Source organism: Hetaerina americana, unplaced genomic scaffold (genome assembly GCF_022747635.1).
Source record: "Hetaerina americana unplaced genomic scaffold, ioHetAmer1.1.p SCAF_10, whole genome shotgun sequence".
NCBI classification, from domain to species: domain Eukaryota; kingdom Metazoa; phylum Arthropoda; class Insecta; order Odonata; family Calopterygidae; genus Hetaerina; species Hetaerina americana.
Window position 1 is genome coordinate 62,524,268 of NW_027286070.1, and position 22,770 is coordinate 62,547,037.

Sequence of the window (22,770 nt, forward strand, 5' to 3'; positions counted from 1 at the left end):
TTTCTGCCATTTACGTGTATTCGAGCAATTATTATTCTCATATCGCAAATCATTTTCAGTCAAAAATGATTTCTTCTCTTTCATTTCGAATAAAACTTCGTACTTTGTACATTTACGCAATAAGGATACGTACACAATGAGAAACGTGTAAGAATATCAAAAATTCTTGTGTAAATATACAAAGTGCGAAGTTTTATTCAAAATTAATAGTAGCAAGTTCCATTAAGTTACGCCCGCAACCATCAACTCCTCCTCTTTCAATAATAGTATTTAATTCATACGTTATTGTTTGTACTGATTCCTTATTGTCTGTGTGGATACTAGATTATTTTATATTTTACAAAAATTAGGGCATGGATTAGCAACTACATTTAGAAATAGTGCTGATCACGGCTGCAATTCTCTAATTTATATGCGTTTTAACGCCCCATCGGGCGTTTGATAACATTGATATTTTGTTAAAAATATGATACTTAATGTAAAGCCAACGGTATGATTAGTATTTGAATAATTATTCCGATCATAGAATAATCTTGCTCATAACCCCTAAATTGATGAATTTAAGAACTTCGATTCCGGTACGATAATCCGACAAAACTTGTCTCCTCGGCAAACCCTTGATTATAACCCTAAACACTTTCCTTTGCGGGGTAATTCAACACCTCGACTAGATCTAACTGCTCCTATTCTCGAATATTCTTTAAGATAGGTTTATCTGAAAAATGTCAATAATGGTGACAGCTCAGAATATTTGGGGATGCATTAAATATTAGTCAGGAATTTTAGTGTTCCTATTTTAAAAATTGTGATATGTTTTCAGGTTTTCATAAACTCCTACGTTGAAGACACAGGTTTAATTTCATATCTATGTGCAATTGTAAGTTCAGTAAAAAGGCCCGAACGCATCTTTAATACTAAAAATGCGAAACTTATTAACACATTTAATTAATAATAATCAATACATGAAGTCCGTGAAAAATAAGCCCCTTCGTCAAAACATGAAAACATATCCTTCATATCAACCTGATATTAAGAAAATTGCCAAGTACTGCGCAATCAGATATTTCTCAAGAACAAATGAAATTAACTCATGGGAAAATTTTCTAATGAGTTCACTCTACTATACATTCAGTTTACAGCTCTTAGTAAGCCTCCCAAATAAATTATTCACGAAGAAATAGAAGTTTCATGCAATTAGTTTACCATAACTTGATTGGCTACTGGGGATACTTACGCTGAATATAAGCATGTAAACCTTAATTGAATCCTTACGCCTAGCTTGACAGGAATGCCAGCGGAGACTTTAACGCACGATATGAGCGTCGGAAATACTAATACGGTCCTTCGTTTGGTACAAAATAATTTTTTAACTGCATATCTCAATAATATAATATTTTAATATCATATTTTTTATCTTTTCACTATTTTATCATCAAATAATTTTTATCTTTTTTAATTTAATAATTCTAGACTGAATGCCAAAAAAGTATTTGCAAGTATGACAATGAAAATTCCCTCATTTTTTAATTTGAAATCATAATAATCTATAATTTTCATGTGATAATATAAATCAATAAAATATAAATGAAATATATGGATGTAGACATCTACACCATCATGTAGAATATTAATGGAAGTAGTATGCTCTTCATTTTATTACAAATATATAAATTTCCATTGCATGAATGATGAATAATAACTCTATTATAGTTGATAATGAAGTTGGTGTAAGTGTATGCACGTAATATCTATCACATCTAAGATGTATGACTAAGACATTAAATTTAGACCAATTACGGAAATCCATAGCATTATATATGTTGAATGTAATTCGCATGGCGAAGTAGAAATTACGTCTATGCTGTAATGATGAAACCATGAGGCGCCCTTTTCCCATACGTTCGATCCATAACGGAAATTATCCACGTTTGCCTCACAGTGTATATATGGGAGAGATGCCATTGATTTTTCCGAACTTTTAATTCTATGGTACGAATCAAAATTAAGCACAAGCTACCCTAACTTTCTAACGAAATTTAACGCTAAAATTTCTTGAAAGCGCTGACCCCGCATCGAATACAGAAAGTATTAACCCAGAAAGATTGCAATGCTTGTAGAATCTTTACAATTGCGATTCGTTGATCCGTCGTTGATTTTTTTAAAGGATTTCACTCCACATCTATTTAACAGGGGTAGTAATATTGGGAAGATGCAATTTGAAGGTTGAACAACATGTATCCATGTACACTGTGTGTATACTAGCATTTTTTAACAGTCCTCTCATGTATGAGAGGAATTATTAAACTAATTAATATGTATACTCACCGACCCTGGTGGCAATGGAGTAATGTCCTCACCTGCCTACCCAGAGGTCGTGGGTTCGATTGCCACCTCGGTGATTTTTCCTTCACCTAGGGCTTCGGTGCATGTAATTGTCTAATTGCTATATCATTATTCAAAAGCCCGATGTAGAGGCTAAAGAGCTGTTTTCGGACCAATGCAAAATCAATCAAGAATAAATATTCCCATCAATGCGTAGAGATAATACAGATTGTGGAATGATGACTAAAGAAATGCAGATCGTTAACCATCCTAGGGTTTTACGTTCACCCCAAAAATCGCTGGAGTCTGTCCGGGAAATAAAACAGTGAAGTTCTACGGACGACACCCAAATCACACGTCATCGCACGAAGAAAAAAAGTCCTTCATTTCAGGTCATTTATCGTCGAGTCCTTTATTTCTCATTTGATTCCTACCCCCGGCGTGAAGAATCCTTCCCTCGAAAACGAGACTGGGCTCATTCCAGCTCAACCAAATAAAAAGATGGAAGGAAAGGGGATGGCAGCAGGCCCTCGAAATAAAACTTTTTTTTCTCCACCCCGACCCAAACCAAACGCCGAACCTTAACGCTTGGACGAACGGCGGAAAAGGGCCGTCGATACATTTAAACTTCAAAGGGCGAAAAAATCCCTCCAGATGTCACTGCCGCATGATGGGGAAAGGGGATAAGAAAAATATGTCCCGGGTCCCCCGTCCTCATCTCTTATCGACCTAAAGCCTTGCGACAGGCCGAAAATGAATGGACAGAGGGAAGCGGTGAGCCGAAATAAATGTGGCTTCGATTCATGGAACATGCCCCTCTTCCCTCCTCTGTGTTTCCTTATGTCTTTCTTGATAGTCGATGTGTTTGTGGCTGCGACAGCTTATGTCCGATTGAGTCACTCGATAAGTGAATAAATCACGCCTCATTATCAATTAGCCTGTTCATTTAACGCTATTTGTGACGCAATTTCTGAAGCCAACCCAATGAGGCTCTCTCCGATTTTAATGACCGAGAAATGAAGCAAAAGCTCTGGTTATTCGGAGCGTATGTATAAAAATCTTTAGTCATTTAATTATTTTTAATAATATATTTTACTATGAATTAATTTGAATTACAGCAGTATACTATTAATCACCATAGGTATTGTTCATTTTAAACGGAGATAATTTAGGAGCATTTCATTTTTCCGTGTGACAGACAGATTGGACAAATAAAGAGCGAGCGTTGAGTAAACGTAACCGGGATAGAAAGAGGCAAAACGTTTTAAATGAGAAAAACTAAGTTATCGCTTGGAAACAATGACCTTTTTCTCATGTCTTTGCCCAATTAATCTGGAGAATTCCGTGGTCACAATAATTGTGGAAATATATAGTCCAATATGATTTAACCTTGAGGAGGGAGATGGTAGGCAGGGGAGGGTGTAATGGGAGATAGAGGCGCGGAAACTGTTGCGGGCGGTCACTTCTTGGTTTGGGTCGAGCGTCTCAGATTTGAAGTCGTCTCCTTTCAATCTGCTAGAAATAATACCGCCTTTGCGAGAAAGAAAAAAAAATATCCGAAGAAGAATTGGGACAAAGCTTTCCCAGAGCGGGCGGTAGATTATATTCTCCCCTCTCATGCATAGGTAATCGTTAACTTTTCATTTCCCTCCCAACGCATTTTCTCATGACGTCATTCCGACAAGGCATCCCGTACGGATTCCTTATTCGCTCCCACCCACCCTCACTCCTCAATTTTCCAAACGCCCCTCCCCCTCCCTATTCCTGCGCCTTCGACCCCCTTCCACATCTCCGACGCCCCATTCAATCCCGCGAACCCTTTACCGGCACTCCCGCCGTTCTAACCTTCTCCCCCTCCGCCCCCGAGTTTCGCCCTTTCCCTCCCTCCTCCCAACTTGGAACGGGGGGGAGGAGGTGGAAGTAAAAGCTTTACCTTCTCAACCACACCCACCGAAAACTCGCCATTTTGTAATTACAACCCAGTGCGCCGAATTGACCGTGGAAAAACGTTGTAAAATCCGAACATAAAAAAATATGGCCGAAACGTAGGGCTCGGAATTTCGTTTTGCTCCCCCCCCACCCCTAAACCTTCCGTCTCGTCTACCCCCCCCCTCTGCTCCCGGCACCCTCTTCCTCCTCACGGCCCCTTCCGTGCCGCCCGCTCTCCCCACCACCCCGCACTTCCTCATCTCCTCTCCCCGGGGAAAATCAGTTCTCCTCCCCCTGTTCAACCTCCCCCACAACAATAAAAGCCCCGCGTAGACTCAAACTTCTCCTTTGCACACAGGACACACACACGCATTTCGAAGGAATACGAAGGGATTTTCAACGAACGGTAAGTAAAGCAGAGAGATATATAAAACACACACATATTATTTATATGCGAATGTGCGTAAGATTCCGTGGCAAATTGAAGAGGGGGTCAAGCGTGGTATGGGCCCCCCAAAACAGGGTTACTGGGCTTGCTTTGCCACGAATTCATCTGGTGATGGAACTCGTCATCGAAGTATTTAGTATATAACTTACCTTATTTCCTTTTCTTTACACCCGATATGTTTTAAAACGTATAGTGCCTCTATTAATTATTGAATACTTGCTGCCAGTGGCCTAATTCCGTCTCCCCAAGTTGTTCTTTATGTGTGTCTGTGCATTTCACTTTGGAAGTGCGTCGATTTTCAATATATTTCTCCTTTACTTTACTTCCCTTCCAAATCCTCCCTTTAAATAGTGCCAGAGCTGCTTGGGCGCGTGCACATGCCCAGCGAGAAACGGCGCCAACGAATTTTCTCCATTGTTTTTCACTGAAAACATATGCGTGATGCCTTAGGTCAGCTGTTAGAGCGTTTTACGAAAAGTGAGAGGTCCCAAGCTCGGGTGATGGATGTGTCATATTTTGCCGTGGAGTACTACAGCCTCTTGTGTTAATCCGTGTATGTTTACTTATCAGTATTCCTGTGTGTTAAAACCACTCAGTGCATATATATATATATACATATATATATATATATATATATATATATATATATATATATATGGATGCTTGTAAGATTTAGTAATATATATATAAGGGGGTTCAAGTGTGAGTGCCATTGCCCCCCCAAACAGGGTTACTATGTTCGCTTGCTGCACATGTATCATTTGATAGCTGATGTAGCCCGATATCAGAGCGCCTAGTTTTAAATAGATTGGGAAAGAGTAACCAAGATATCTAAATTTTGTAAATAAGTTTAAAACTATGATGGAAAAAGGACTGAGGTTTCGAAAAAATTACTGTTATCTTATATTATTTTCTTAAACCACGAAAAATCCATTATCCCTCTCCAAATCGAAAGTCTAGATTGTCATCCATTATTATAAGAGTAAATGCGTCAGGGGAGTTTCCAAGACAGGAGAGAAGTTTGGGGTTAGGGCACAGAGGGGATGTGCGGGAGCGTAGGCGAGCGTCACGGAGTTGGTTGCATGGGGAGAAGAGAGAGAAATATAAAACGTTTGTCGCAGCGATGAAAATAACCTTGGCGATAAAAAAATGAAATTGCGATCCCAATTACTTTATGTTTCACCCCGCAATAACAGACGCTTTCTCCACCGCACTTTCTATCTCTCTCTCTTTCTCTCTCGTACAAGGATGCTAAAAATTGTGATGGTGGTGGCGGGAGGGGGCGTTGCTTCGGGATGGGAGTTAAAAGGGGTATTGTGCGAGAGAGGGGGAGGGATATATATTGGGAGAAGGGGATGAGGATGGAGCAACAGTAAAAAAAAGGGAGAAAATTGCGGGGGCTTGCCCTTTTTGGGGCTACGTCGAGAGCGTTGGGTCTACAAAGAGAGAGAGAGAGAGGGATGCACGAAAAATATGCGGAGAATTTTTTAAATTTAATTTTTGAGTAAATCATTCAAAAGTGGCGAAGGATTTGCGAAAAAAAAAGATCCAATTTAATTTTAAAGCAATAATACACCCACGTATATCCTCAAAAGAGTTTTTCCAAAGGGACCAACAGCCCCTGGGTATCGATCGGAAATTGAATGGGAGCACACACCTATGTATGTCTAAAGAGAATAGCACAATGAATCAGTGAGCGACGGAAGCAGTCGTTCATTATACTTTTTGTTGGGATCAATCACAAATGTTTTAATGGTAATATTTAATTAAATTTCCAGAGTGACGCACCTGACGTATTCAAAGAAAATTCCACGTAGCATCAGATAATATTATGTCATGATACCTTTCATGTATGACACAAAGGACAATGCCCAAGTCCCACTGTTAGATCTATTATTTCGTCATATGAGTTCGTCACATTTATGTTTTTAAACAAAATAAATTCGATTAAATAGTAATTATTCCAAACATAGAAACAATTTGTTTAAAGTGTGACGCTGTGATTTCTTTGCCTTCACTATTTGTCCTGCTTTATTTCATAACTTACTATAAACAGAAATGTATCCGTATCTCATGAAAATTATAATTATCATTAACCAATAATCTGTAAATTATCCAGGAGCACTTTAACTATAAGCATGTAAGAGTTTGTCCCTATGGAGTTCTAATAATTAGATAGCAAGTCCATGAATGTATAAACTAGTTGCCAGAAAGCCTTAAACCAATAGGGTATACGGCTTGCAGAACGGGTCTTGTGCGGCCTCAGGAAAATCAGTACGATAGCTGATCTTTCATCTTTCTTAAGAAACATGGAATTAATGAAAATTAAATGCAAATTACTAATTATACAATTACGACTTCACTGTACAACCAACTTTTGTGCATAAAATAATGAAAATGGCGTAATAATAGATAGATAATCCCTATACATAGCTGAAGAGTTATATGTACTTCTATCGATTGAGAGAAGGATAAGTATGAAATTACCGCTATAGCATTAATATTCAGCTGTGATGGAATGTTAGCTGGGATGAAGTGGGCTAGAAGAGGGATGGAAATGTGAACTAGGATAATCGAGCAATGAAATCATGGTTAAAGTTAACTAAAACATGAAAAAAATGTATGGGACTATATGAAATCGCATAAATAATATATTAAAGATTCCAAGCGAAGAGAGTAAACTTGAGTGCTGAATTCCGTCCAAAACTTAGGAATTGCAATATCGTTGGGAGAGCTGAAAATACATTGTTGTTATTGCAATAATTATATGCAGTGACACCCTAAAACTGTGAAGGAAGATATAGAAAGACGTCACATGAATGTTTTCGAGCTCCCGCAGTGAATACCCATCTTTAAGAACAGCCGCCACGAAAAGAGTACGTAGGACGGAAAAGGGGAGCAGGATGGGTGGGAGGGTTGGGGGAGGAGACAAATGAATGAAGGGGAGGAAAAAAGGAGTCAACATGGTAAAAGGCTGTATACATATCCAATTCCACCCTCCCACGCCCCTCTATGCTACCCACGAAGCCTCCGCGGCTTTAAAAAACCCTTCTCCTTCCCGTACCACGACGCCGAAAAAGAGCACCAACCTCCGGGAAAAAAAAGCTCCCTTCCCTTTTATTTCTCCCCGCCACCATTTTTTCCACTCATCTTTTTTTTAAGTGAGGCACAGCCGCATCGACATAGCGCATTAATTCAAGACGGGAGAATATGGAAGTTGAAATGGGAAGCAGGAGGTTGAAGGAGAGCGAGAGAAAGAGAGAGAGAGGGGGGGGTGGAAAGGGAAAGAGAGAACAGAGGGAGAGAGAGAGAGAGAATGAGGTATTTTTTAGGAATATTAATGCCTCATACAAATGAAGTGAGCTCCCCTCCACCACGCCCTCTCCTGCCCCCTTCCTACTCCCCCTCCTCCTTCCCATAACCATTCTCCCCAGTCCTCCCACTCCCCGCCCTCCACCACGAGCTCGCCCCTGTCGGGAAAAAACCTCACCCGCCGCCACGACACCCCTTTCAACTAGTTCGAGGGAGGGGAGGCCCATAAGCCGGTAGGAATGGGCGTTTTTTTCAGAGTGGGGAGGAGGCGGGCGAGAGGGTGGGGGGGGGAAGAAAAAATTAGGGTGGCAAAAATTTTTGGCTGCGGGAGAGAGGGCCGACTGTTCCTTGAAATCGCTCCGCGCGCGCGGAGGGGGGGACGAGGGGGTTGGAGGGCAAGAATCACCCGAGGGTCGGGGTGGAGGGGGGAGGTAGGAGGGAGCCGGAGATGGGGTGAAGGGTAGAGTGAGGGGTGCCGTGCGTGGAGGAGGGAACGGGATGAATGAAGGAGGAGGATTGGGATGGGGCCGATTCTGTCGAGGCAGTAGCGACATTAAAAAAAATTAAAAGCGCTGGGAGGCACTTATCCCGCCGTCATGAAAACCACGCCTAAGTCGAATTTGGACACGCAAATATTTCCCCCAATCCTCTCCCCTTCTCGCCGACCCCGCATGCTCTTTCTCTGTGCATTCCTGGTGCGTCAATCGAGCTCTGTGACTCCGCTTGGATTGAATACATAACTTGAAGTGACTTTATTACATCACATGATGTGTTCCTTTAGGGCGCATTGGCAGTTTCCAGAGCCAAATTAACTGAAATGATTTGAAAGGTCGCTGCATTTAATTAGAACAAATAAATATTTCCCAACGCCTTACATTTCGAAGGTATCGTGAAAACCCTTGCCGCCATATCTAGCAAACATATGGCTTCTGTGTATCCAAACCTCAATTTTGTCACCATTTTGGGATATCCAGACACTCTACTGCAAGTTATTAACTATAACAGAATTTCGGCGTTAATTGTAAATAATCGTGGATGTGCAATGCAAACGTTGTTGGCTTGCTATTCGTAACTCAAGTTGGAAATCGGGTAACTAATAGTGAATTTATAATCAGCTATCAAATACATATTATGCACAAATTTAGAGGGAAGGACGATTTTTGTGCCAAATAATCATCGTAGTGATTATCATCAACAAAAAGAGCTTTTGCAATAAGGCAAGATGATTCAATAATTAGTTTAGAGACACAACTCATTTTCCGTGTCCCGCCGTCGGATCCGTAACCCTAAATCTTAGTAAGTTAGTTTTCTTCGAATGATGGGTGGACCATATTCGATCACGGACGTTTTACAGAAAAGGTAAAGAGTAATATTAAAGTGCAGACGCTATTCGCATACAGACACTTTTACATGCTTAACTATTTGCATTAACGCCTGGGGAGGAGTGCGAAAGAGCTGGGATAGTGGAAAACTGGCCTTTGTCTGACGAGGAAGGAGGGTTCTTCGTCGCCGGTAAAAGCAGCGGAGAAACGCCCCGGGGCCGATATGAAGCATTAAAGGCTGCCTTGCACAGATAAGCGAAGAGAAAGAGGAATGGCCGTCGGAGAGCGGGGTTGAGTTTTCAGGAGCGGGTAAGAACAAGAGAAGTTGAAAAGGGTGCGAGGGATTGTTTCGGAAAGGGGAGTCGGGGATTCGATTGAAAGATCTTATGTTACAACTGGCGCGAGAGCTATGAGAGAGGGAAGGAAATTTCTGCCGGGGCGATTTTAGTTTGGGGTATGGCGGTATGAAGAGACATGTCAGCTGGTAGTTGAAGCGTTACCGTAACCGTGATTGAAATCGATCAGAAATTTCCTGAAGTGTTATACTTGTAATTTAATAATTATTATCAATTCAAAGGTCAACCTAAATGCACATAAGCGAATTTCAGTGTTTTCCTTGGTGACAAATAAAAGTGATTATTCTCATTCACCAGAACTAAAATAAAATACATAACTTTCAATTGATATCTTCCAATGAAAATGCTAACGTTCAGGCAGCTTACTTTAATTTACCACCCAGTACATCGAAATGGCACGCTGAAGATGATGTGTGGTAATACCATTTTCCATTATCAGCCTTTCAGGAAAGGAGTAATGTAATATGAAAAATACTTTCAAAAATAACATACCACTAAGGAAATAAATGAGAGTTGACCGCACGTTAGGCGAATGAATCACGGAAATTGCTCATCCTAAAACTCTTCTTATGAACGCCGCCTAACTTTTTTTCAACAGGATATTTGGTATCTTGGGAATATTGTCATACGTTGGTTAGGTCATCCACTAACAAGATTGTTAAACGTTTACCTAATCCATCATACATTTTCTGATACCATACTGATTTCCTTTGTTGTTAAACCTTTCTATCTACATTAATACACGTGATGTAATAAACCGTGTCCAAAATACAAATATTTAATAGCTCACATAGTATTTCAAAGCCATCTATGACGGATCCAACGTGTAGTTATTGGATTATACGTTCTATAATATTGAAATTTATCGAAAAAATAACTTAAAAATTCGGAAAATATCTAGGAAAAACAACGAAAGTAAAATCGCAGTTCAACAAAATACATATACAGGTACATAATATGTACGAAGACTCGATCAGATTATGTCGGCTATATATATATATATATATATATATATATATATATATATATATATATATATACATACATATATATACATATAAATATCTTCGAAATGGAACATTCTTCGGCGACGCACAAATATATAAAAACACAGTTATAGATTTTTAAAACATAAAAACACAAAGAAAGACACTCACATATAGTATATAGTTTTGATGTTCCGACGGCACGACCGTCGTCATCAAAATTCAGAACACAGAAATCAGATTTTGATAACGACAGTCGAGCCATCGAAACGTCAAAACTGCACATGTGAGTATCCTTTCTTTGTGTTTCTATGTTTTGAAAATCTATATCTGGGTTTATATATAAATATATATATATATATATATATATATATATATATATATATATATATATATATATATATATATATATATATGTGTGTGTGTGTGTGTATATATATATATACATATATATATATATATATATATATATATATATATATATATATATATGTGTGTGTGTATATATATATATACATATATATATATATATATATATATATATATATATATATATATATCAAATTCTCATTTTAATTCCGCGCCATAAGCAAAACTCACACAAAAGAGGATCGTTCCTCATAGATGCCATTTTCTCCAACATCGCATCAACCGCTGTAAAAAGAATCCCCCCTCCGCTCTCCCCCACCAGAAAATCCCACTCTATTTTCTGTCCTATTGAGCAGATCGCTTCGTATTACGAGACCTGAGAAGGAATATCGATGGCATCCTTTGCAGGTGGGTGGAGGTGGTGGGGGTGGGAAGCAGATGCGTGGGAGGGGGAAATGGGCGAAGATGGGAATGAAAGGAACGTCGCTTTGCCCCCTCGATCACGTCCCTCACCTCCTGCGTCCCTTCGATTGCTCTTCATTCTCATCTCTCGCGATATCTCTTCTCATTTGGAACCGCTTTACGCCCTTCCCAGACCGCAAATACCACTCCACATCCCCTCACACCACCCCCGCATTTGCATTCCACTGCTCTCCCAGTACCCATCTGCCCTCCCTCAACTCAGCTCTCCATTTTTCTTTCACATTTCTTCCCATTTTAAGACGCTTAGGCCCACCTACCCCATCACCTCCATCTACGTATGTCACACAAGATATCGTGCAAGCTGCCATACGGTCATATATGACAGGGGGATTTTGGTGAGTTCTCTCAAAGTTAAATCTATCGTCTACCCTAGGTCTTTAAATAATCAGGTCACGCATATTTTTTCATCATATCCTATAAATAAGTCTAGTTCTTCTTCACAAAACTCCGTTAAGATTCCGAAGCCAAAACTAACTCTTGAGGACTCCATACGAGCACCACAGCGGCACATCCTATGCAAGACCTAACAAGTGGAAAACAGTGTCGCGCTATTACGTATCTCGTTCTCATCACAAAATTTCAATATATAAGTACATATATATATATATATACACGAACAAATTAAAAATGATTCCTTCGAGTACGTATCATTTGGATTCAAAGCGATTAAACGCATGTTTCATTTAATATTTCTCAAACCAAGGACTTAACTGGCAGGTTTTGCTTAATAGCTGCCAATCCTTTTAATGCACACAAATTTTCTCTAAGCTTTTCCGTATATTTACCACACTTCAAAAAGAGGTATAGAGGATTAATAGACTTGCCACTGTGCCTTGATTATTTTTGTGAGTCAAAAGGAGAAATACATAAATTCATAGTACTCTCTTTACATAAATTAATTGCCGCGTACTTTTACTTTTTTAATTTTCATGAACAATTACGGTCCTAAATTACTTCAGTATCGTACACTTATGCAATGATTTGGACAGCAAATATCTCTATATGTTCACGTTAGGCTAAGGTTCCTAATAACCAGACATTGTTTTCTATTAAAGAAAACCAATTCCAACAACACTGCCCGCCATCAGTGAAGAATTATGCGTACCAGAACATATTTAACATTGCTTTCCAATCCCTTCCTTTCTGACTTCGCGAGTAAGTTGCTTTGAGATAGGTTCTCGAAATGATATTTAAATCCAGACAAAATCGCCTCAATTGAAACGGTTTTCAATCTGAAAAATTTACAAAACATGTGATGCGTAGTTGTGGATGGCAAATTCCACCGTCCCTCAATCACGATGAATTTTATCAAAACTCCATTCCATAGCAGACATGACTCTCTGAAACCTCTCGCATTGCAATGCCACACCGCCGTCAGTCTCCGTTTCCGGCGCTGCACTTTTGGTTCATATTCTCGGACGCCAATTGCCTTACCCGCCATCCATTGCCATCTTGCACCCGCTTCTTCTTGCTTTCTAACTCACTGGGGCTGGCGAGTCGATTTCCTTCCACGTCGTTTGTGAACGGAACATACACCTCACAGTGTCTACGCAGAAAAAATATTGGGTATTTCATTGTATTTTCGTTTTGATTGCGAATCCTACGAGAATAGCGGCGAATACAGTGTTTTCACCTGGAAAGTATATTTCTCTTATGTTATCCTGGTTGAACTTACCTGCGTAATTATTCAAATACCGGAATTGTTTTCCTGAAATATATTTGTGTTCCATGCTTTCTTAATTTCTCTCATATCGACGCGTTGGTTCTTGAGTGTAACTTGTCTTTAGAAACCCATTTCAGCTTAAGTGCCTCGTTTTTTTTAGTTGTTATTTATGACCAGTCTATGTCGTCGTCTTTGAGCTATCCTAATGTATTTATGAGAACTTTCCCTAATGAGCCTCAAAAGCTTGCTCCGTAGCTCGGCCTTACTAATGTAATTTGACTCCGCTCAATTACTTTTCCACTTTACTCACCTATCACCGGTCTAATCAAAGCTACATAGTTTCTTTAACACATCCTACCGCGGTCTGCAAGCAGTGGGTCGATTTCACATGTGAGGAAACTGCTCACCAACAACTAAATATTGAGGCAAAAATTCTTACGTTCATGGTGCTACTTTGTTCACTTGCGGCTTCTCATAAAGTTATGGCAGCAAGAAAGCCACAAGTACAGCATGACTGGATTTGCGAATGTCAGGGACATTACTTTAAATTAATACCTGAATCCTCCAATCAGTACTCTGCCTTAAGTTTCATAGTTTCAAATATAAAAAAGAACAATTTAAGTACAGTTTAGATGCTTGCGCTAGCATTTAACAGGTTATCAACTATTGCTGAGATTCTTTAGATTGATACATTAATAATACTGTGAAAACATAGAAAACGCGAAGTTTTAGAAGTATATACTGTACTACCACCATAAGCAAGTAATTGAATTTCATATTTATTAAATTGGTATTGAAATTGTCAGTGAGAGGTATAATTTTATGTTAAATTTATTGTATTTTTTTCCGCTGTCCATTAGTGGCTCGATTGACCTTCCTAACCAGTAGCATGCCCACCAACAATTAAATATTGTCCATATCCGAGTTTGAAATCTAAAATACTCTTCTGATGAATCAGGAATTATTGATTATCGTTCGTGAAGCGTTTTGTCGGCAGTACTTCGCTTATTCAAAGCAGTGAGGTATTGATAGGCTCTTCATGTTTTATATTGTAAGGGAGAAAGAGGTTTATATATTTCTTTGAATTTAGGAAACAAATACATTTCAATCTCTTATAACGCAACGTTAAATGTATTTGTGGATACTTGGGTAGTAATATTTGACCGGGCGAGAAATAATCAATAAATTAAGGGAGAATGAATGTTAAATTTTGATTGAATACTCCTCCTAAAATATCAACATTGCAATTGAAAGTTCTTTTGTTGATATTTTATGTTTTTGAAAGCTAAACACATTAAAAACTAAATTACTGACGAGTGTTGCATTAAACTAATTATATTTACCGCTACCAAAATATGAAATAATACACATACCTAAATCATTAGTGAATTTTTGAATATTGCTCCTCAAAACGGAAATCTAGTTTCAAGCAATTTGTGAATTTAAATTTTTTGTGAAAAGCACAAACGCTTTCGTCGCCCAAGTTATCGTTCGGAACTGCCACGCTCTCCTCTCCTGATTCTTTCTCCAGGTGACATCTGAACTAACAGCAATTCGTGCTATAAAAATAGTATGAACACTGACCTGAGTAATTTTGCCAGAAAGCTGCTCCGCCGCTCATCAGGTCAAGGCCGGAATAGTTCCACTGCTTCTCGCCCGCGTCCACGTGGCTCTGCCGCGGGTAGGTGGACTCCGATTGGTCGCTCGAAGACAGTCTGTGCTCGCTCCCGCCTTCTGCGGCGCCCGACAAGAGAGGAGGGAATATATTGCCCACTTAGGAATAGGCTAATGCAGTTTCCTTCTTTTGTTATCTACTGACCAATTCCGCTCATGAATTGTACCGAGTGAAGAATTTCGGGCATTAATAACCTCTGAACACGGGTGAACTGACCTTTTAAATATATACCGCGTTTTTAATGAACCCATTCGTTACATTTTACTCAATTAATATGGATTGATAAGTTTTTCATAGTAGGACTCATAAATAGCATTTAAACTTTTGAAGTTCCTCTTCATAAAAAAATCCAAGAAAGCACAATTAGCGCATGAGTATAAATGCATATAATCATGTAGATGATTACTTCATCTCATTTTGCCATGATTTGAAATTGTTATCAAACATTTATCCTTAGTCCTTCTGATCATTATAATTTCAAATTGAATGAATGAATCACTTTTCAATCATTATTCGAAACATTTTTCATTTTTTATATACATAAAAATCATTGTAACAGCAAAGCATAACACTTTATTTCCCATAAGATTCTGTAAAACTGCAAACCATTCTATTATGCTCAACAACAGAAATTGAAACAAAAATGAATTCATCTAAAAGATATTTAATTAAGAGTACTACCACAAGAACTGTGCGCAATAAACAGTCGAAAATTGGCAAATCGCAATGTAAAATAAATGTAAACTATTTCATTTAACAAGGAATGAATAATGTGGTTAGTTAATGTAGTCCTGAGTCTATTAGCAGTCTCCTCACCTTTAGAGAACTTCATCTGGAACGAATGAATGCATTCAGCCTGTCTTTAGTCGTTGAGTGCTAAGGATTATATAAATTTCTCATACTTAAAAGCGGTAGTTTGCCAGAAGCACGAAATCTGTGAGCGGAAATAAGAAATTATGGACTGCACGGTGAAGCAAAAATATTTTAATTTTAAAGTCTGCAAGAAATGAATTTCCACAAGAAGGAATTCAAAGTTTCAGAGTGCATAGAAGGGCAGGGTTTGAGATCGTATGTTTCTTGAGACATTTCACCGAAAACTTCATTCAAACATGGGAACCGCCTTCCCCTCTCTCGAATTCTTCCCTTTCGGAAAAAGCGCCACATTCCCGAAACCCCTTCTCTCCCTGACTGGAACTTCTACTTCCTCAAATCCACTTCTCCGCTCCCTTGCCTTTCCCCTGTCCTTTTCCTCTTCTCGCAACGATCCCTCAACCTCCCGGAGTAGCAACAGTGTCCCTACCAACCGACCTCCCCTCCCCTTCCCTCCGCACTCCCCAAAAACTCTTCCTTTAATTACCTCGGGCCTCGCAACTAATGAAGTTCCTCAGAAGTTAAAAATTAATCCTACCGCGAGGTTTTGCTAATTTGTTTTCTCCTTGGCCTTGCCTTCTTCCCACTCCCACCCTTCCCCCGGCCCTATCTCTACTCCCTACCTCTCCCTATCTCCCAATGTCTCCCTTCCTACCTCACCATTACCCTCCCACATTTTGGTTTTACTTGAAGAAGACGCAATCGGATTTGGTATCGACCAGGGCACAGACCAGATACAAAACAAGAGTGATTCTTGGAGACAAATAAGAGTGTTGGGAGATGAGTGATGTTCTCAAGTGTTTTGTAAGGTGAGGATATAAATGCGTCAGGACGCCAGTCATTCAAATTTTGATGCTTTGTGAGTATACTTATTCTTATATGGTTCTGAACACTGAATACAGAAAACTGAATTTAGAAAGCGTAAGTTTTTGCTTTGGACTATTTTTGACATCATGTCAGGGTTTTTTCAGTATCATAATTTAGCGAGATTTTTCACTTCATTCTAAGGAGTTTGCATGCAGTAGTTACCGAATTAAAATGTATGCAAACGGCTATGCCCTTGCCAAATGTTATTCTGGCTTGAAGACATGGGAAACAGAAGCCGTAACATAAAAAGTTCTCCCTCAATCAGTTTCAAAAGCTTACATTCTTGTGCATCTCAGATATGTATGAAGGGCACTGAAATGAAAACCAAACATCCGCTTCAACAACCAGTCCGCGCACCAACAAGGACATAACTCAACAAACGCGTGCACCTGTGAGTTGTCACAAAGCACTTCTACTACCACAGCGATGGAAGTATCGATACGTAAAAAGCTGGCTTCTAGAGGACTATGTGTTATGGCGGGTGTTCGGTTTTCATGCGACTGCGACAAGTACTAGACTTTCGTAAACATACTACCATTCTTTATTCCTCCCGTTCTAATCTTTTCAACTTATGCTTACATTACTTTGGATCAATATGGATATTTCTGGACTGAAAAATTACCTCGTAGCATTGCATCACCAAAAATGAAGTGATTTATTTCTAAAATAGTCCAGTATGTTGATAGAAAATTAATATTTTTAAAACCGCGGAACCTTCATAGTTGTACATTTCCAACACATGTACTACAGCCACATTATTATAGGTCTCTTAACTTTGGAGAGGCAGTTTCTCGTGAGGTATCAGAGATATTGATGGGGGAGGTGTTCCTTTTGAATAAGGTGTCCTGGGGAAAACAAATAGTGCGAAAGACGATGAGCTACAGTGCAGTGATCAATGTGGAAGGGAGTAAGGTAAAGGAGGGGGTGGGGGAGAGGATATCGGGTCGGGATTAGAAATGAGTTTTCGACGGCATTAAGAATTAATTTCTTCCTTGTTGCCCTTGAGCGCGTGGGGTTAGAAAAAGGGGTTTGAAGTTCTTACTACGGCTTTAGGGGGGCGGATGGGGTGGGGAGTGAGTGAGTATTTAACGAGTGGGGGGATGGGGTTGGGGTTGAAGGAGGAAGTAAGTTGGCTGGTTGGAAATGGAATGGGAAATGACTGCAGCAAAGCCAAGAGATGATTTTTGATGAAGGGGTGCCGCGAGATGGGGTTAAAACGGGCGTCAAGGAGTGAGCCGGGATTCGGGTAAGGAGGATGGGGGGCGAGCATGTTTTTGAAAGACGAGGAATGCTCCACGAAAAAGGGATTCGATAAATTATTACGCGTCCTTTCCAGGGGCACTGCTTCCCTTTGACGGCTACGAGAGAAAAGGGTTTCGGGAAATCTCTTATTCTGTGCAAAATACGCTCGCGGGGAATTGCGTCTGAGACGGGAGCGGTGAAAGCGGCGAACGAGAGACTTCGGAGATAATTGTGACGAGAATTCATCAAACATTTCGATGCTCACTTGAATCTTTGGCATACTTGGTCTATTGAGTGCCGCTTCCAGCGATTAACGAATACTAAGGTGTTCCTGGAGAGCACACAGTTTCGATTTTTTGGAAGTTGGGGTCAATATATCACGGTTTTTTCTCTGGTTGAATTCCTATGCTATGTGCCTTTATGTTCCGCATTTGATTCGTGCATTTATTTGAGAACAAATACTTCAAATAAGCTCTTTTGTCGACTAGCTTGAGGCATTCAATTCTATTTCATCTATTTTGTGGGAAATGTCGAAATTTGTGATTATATTACTTTAAAAAACTCTCGGAGAATAATTTTATTAGCTCGTGGTGCTTTTTCCATGTCCGCATTCATTGAATGTATCTATCATTCCTCACTCACACACTGTTATACCACCTCATTCAGCGGACCACTCACCTCAAGTCAGTATCTTTAAATTGAAAATTGTTTTTGAGGATCTGAATGGTAATTATGAGTGATTATTTAGTGATGTTCTGGTTCATATGTATGACTACTGACCCGACCCCTACCTTTAGGAACTCCTGGAGTGTAGTCAGTATATTTTTTCCATAGTTCAGTTTAGATATTTGCCTTTCTTTAAATTTATTCTTTAACTGTGGGAAATAATTTTTTAATAGTTGGAATTACTACGCTGGGAGCCTCTTTACTTTAATCCTTCCCTTTGGCTCACCTAAACAACGTAAAAGGTCTAAATTACACTCAAAATATCTGAAACAGAGTTTTATCTACCACTTAGTATTGGTCAATGATTTCCATTACTTCTTCATCAATTTTGTTCATTCGACCTCTAATGCCATATAAATTGTCTGAATACCTTAATCGAGCCTATTTATTCATTGGAATTCAGTTTTTAGTGGTAAGACAACATAAATCAATACGCATTTTAAATATATTGATATAATTCATCAAATTAAAATTAGGGATATTTCTTCAGTGACCAGCAGTGGAGTAGAAGTCCAGCTTATAACTACAATGGATATACGAGCTTTGGACGTTAAGCTATGAGTATTTCTATTTATGAACTGGACTCGCGCAGACCCTGACATGTGCCACTGCGCATTTCGAGTGCGACAGCCATAAAGGAGTGGCAGGTGTTCTTAGCATGGATAATAATTTTCTGAACAACTTTGTTCATTTCACAATTGAGTTAACCTCGAAGAATATCCAAACGTGTTGGCGTCTTGCCGGAAGACTGCACCATGACTCTCAAGGCACTATGACCTGGAGTGAATTCCCGAGAGGTGGAATGACTGTGGATAAGATTCCTTTACCGGGCTTCCTCTGAACGCTTCAATGGAGTTTTTGGAAGTCGGGCAGAACTGGGTAAATATCAACGCGCTGCCCGAAGAAGGAAACCTGGAAAGTGTCTGGGGCGGGGCGATTTAACAACTAAGCTAAAGAGCCTAATCAGCGTCTCACTTATGACTTTTTTCCGATTCGGAGATTCCTTGAGGTGAAACCCCTTCTATAATTAAAAATAGGGAAATGAACTAACTGGATTTTGTGTTGATTTAAAAAATGAAATATCTAGCCTTAAGTCCTCTGAAAAATTTTAATAGATATTTGTAAGGATATTTTAACATCCTTATGCTTAATATATGCATAAACAACTCTTCTTTTAGGCTTATTTATTATCCACAATATGTAATGATGCGTTTCATAACTGAACTAAAAGAGTTTCAAAATATAATGAACCATGTGATGAGGAGAATGACTGACTTCAGGAGTAGAATCATAATTTCAATGCATTGAAGTTCACTTCATCACTTCTGTATAATTATTCAGTGGAAGAGTTTCCGTAGCTGACTAATTTTGAACTTCTTTAAAGTATCGGTCGATTTACTTGTATAGGAACAGACGAGGCACCGTCATGCGATTTTTCGCAGTTCTTTGCTTAATATCTGGAAGCCATTGGCAGCAATATCGTATTTTTTATGCTGAAAAATTCCATGCATCTAATTCAAAAAAATCCAAGTAACTTCAATTGGACTAATAAACATTACATATCAAAATATGTTTAGGAAAAGAATAAAAACACGATGGGCTTTAGTTTTTAACAAAGACCGTTTAGGACTTTGCTAAAAATACTTTATTTTGAATAATGGCGCACTCCAATGGCCGTACAATATCATTATGATCTTTAAAAACTACACACTAAGTGAAAACAATTTGACACAGTTATAGAGAATTCTATGTAAACACAACTCTCAACTTTACGACAAACTTTGATGCAAATAACATTGGTTAAATATCAGCCCGCATATTCTTGGGCATTCAAACCTTAAGATCATGGTTACTCTCAATCATGTGTTCATCAACTGGAGCCTTGAATGTTTCTATGACTTGTTTTCACTTCTATACACAAAATGTTACTTATCATTACTTACAGAAATCAACATCTGATAAAAGGTCACCTTGATAAATCTCTACTCAATTGAGGCGCCTTTCAAGACAGGACAATGCAACCTACTACTTTGTAGCTATACACAATTCTACGAACATTTAGATAAACTTATGTTTTAAACTAGAGCAACAAATGACGTAAAACAGGCGATTGACTTCTATCAGAAAGGCAACTCGTTAACGATTTCAAAAGTCTACATGTTTTACAATTTAAAAATATGTGGAATACCGTATGGATGGTTGCCTTAGGAATTCCGTTACTGCCTGATTACCTGATAAATCTATTGAAAGATTATTTCACAGGATTGATAAAATTTATACTGATTAATATAGATATATATTATTTATAGTTTTCACTTTAAAAGTATATATTAAACTTCTCAAACAAAAATTCACCACTGTCTCAAACTCGTTAATCGAGAATACACCTTGGCAACCACCGTTCAAAAGTGTCCAGGAAGTTGTCTGCGCTAATTAACGAGTTGTCCACTCAAAGGAATTTGTCACATCCTTCCGTAAATCATTGTTCAATGCAGATGATCAGAGTCGTAGGGCATATAACTTAAATGAAAGCACTCGAATATATAATGGAATATATATATGTTTTAAATATTCATAGAAGAAAAACTTTTCTTGTTAAGAGACTACACTTCGACAATCTCAAAAACGTTCAATATTGATATCTATGGCACTCAAAACTAAAAACAAAGAATACAATACTTTTGAAAACATGTCGGTATTTTTTTCAATACCGCGTTCAAGAAATTAAATCACTTTTCATGTTCAATGCACGAATTCACTCAACCTGGAGGACACGAATGATAAATAAATATGATACATGGGTGGCCTTTAGTTCAGTGGAGATACCACGTAAGTAATGCGTATGCAAGTCTCTTCTTACGCTTGAAAAGGCGTCTGCTCTGCAAAATTTTTCCACCTTGCCCTCCATACTCCCGTCACGACGTCACGTTCATGTCCGTCACGTCACACATTTTCCCGTGAGAAAGGGAGATCGGGGTAGCACACAGTTCGTCAGTCAGTTGTTGTCACGCTGTGGGGGGGGGAGGTCAGGGGAGGCTGCAGGGGGAGGAGGAAAAGCAGGGAGGGAGTGAGGTGGTGGTGCGCCGAGAGAGAATTGTGCTTCCGAATCCGTCCTGCCTGTTTCCTCTCCAGCAATCCAGCCTCTCCCTCATTCGGTCCCTTTCTCTCTCTCTCCTTCCTTCCACGGGGGCCGGGCAGCAAGAGGAAGTGGTCCAAAGGGGGGGACTGCACTCCTTCGCCCCCTTTAGTTGCAGAGAGGGGCCCTCAGCCATCCGGGCGGGGGTTGCAGGCCCGATGCGGGGGCGGCCGCCGCCATCTGGGGTGAGTGGTGGGGCAGTTGGAGGGTTGGGGGAACGGCGGCGGGGGGCGGGGGAGTCGGGCAAGTGGTCGAGGAGGCGGAGGAGGTGCAGGCCACCGGCGAGGACGACTCACCGTTGATCATGCGAAGGGTGTCGGCGGACGTCGTCTTGAGGGCCTCCTCGCATTGCGACCTCCTCTTCATCTCCAGCTCCAGCTGGTCCTGGAGCCTCCTGCGAGCCTTCCTCTCCTTTTTGAGTCGCTTCTGGTAGAGCACTGAAATGAAGTCGAAATGTAAGGAATTAGGATTTTCAAATATACAGGAAGTATGCCACTGAATGCGGGGGAAAGAGCCAGAAATTAAACTTGAATGAGAAAGAGCTATGACCTGTTTCTCGAAGTACTATTTTTGCAAGTTTTAATGGAATTGAATTGCTCCAAAAATTCATGAAAAGTTTCAAATTTATGTTTTAATAAGCATTCTCCAGCTGGTTTACTTTCACTGTCTGGAATAATAGATTGGATAAGGATACAGAAAAAGGGGAGTGGGCGGAAACTATAATAAAGCAGATGCATAATATCTCGTTGGCATGCGTCACCCAGTTACTTCATTGACCATCTACTATCACATTTTACATGAACTTCAGATCAGTTTGTTACCCTAATGCGTACCCTTGAATGAAGGAAGAACTCTAGAATATGCATTCCAACAGGGAACAAAAATCCTAATATCCATTGGAGTAAGTTTAAGACCGTCGGATGAAATCATGAAGTTTCTCGACCACTTCAGGATATGAGAAAACGAAGGTTTTTTTTTGAGGGAGGAAGATGGAGAGACCACAGAAGACCAAGTCTCGACTTCCGATGAGGTGCTGCAGGTGTGTCTAATTTTCCCTCCCACGC

General features: G+C 39.6%; 1 protein-coding gene across 1 annotated transcript in view; it reads right to left on the reverse strand.

Moving 5' to 3' along the window:
* The window catches only part of dac (dachshund family transcription factor), a 648,885-nt gene that overhangs the window by 28,679 nt on the left and 597,436 nt on the right, over positions 1-22,770 (reverse strand). Inside the window, exons 9-10 of the mRNA XM_071598986.1 lie at positions 22,003-22,143; positions 14,775-14,924 (exon numbers count right to left, since the gene is read on the reverse strand). Of these exons, the coding sequence (XP_071455087.1) occupies positions 14,775-14,924; positions 22,003-22,143 (291 nt within the window). The remainder of the gene's footprint in view (positions 1-14,774; positions 14,925-22,002; positions 22,144-22,770) is intronic.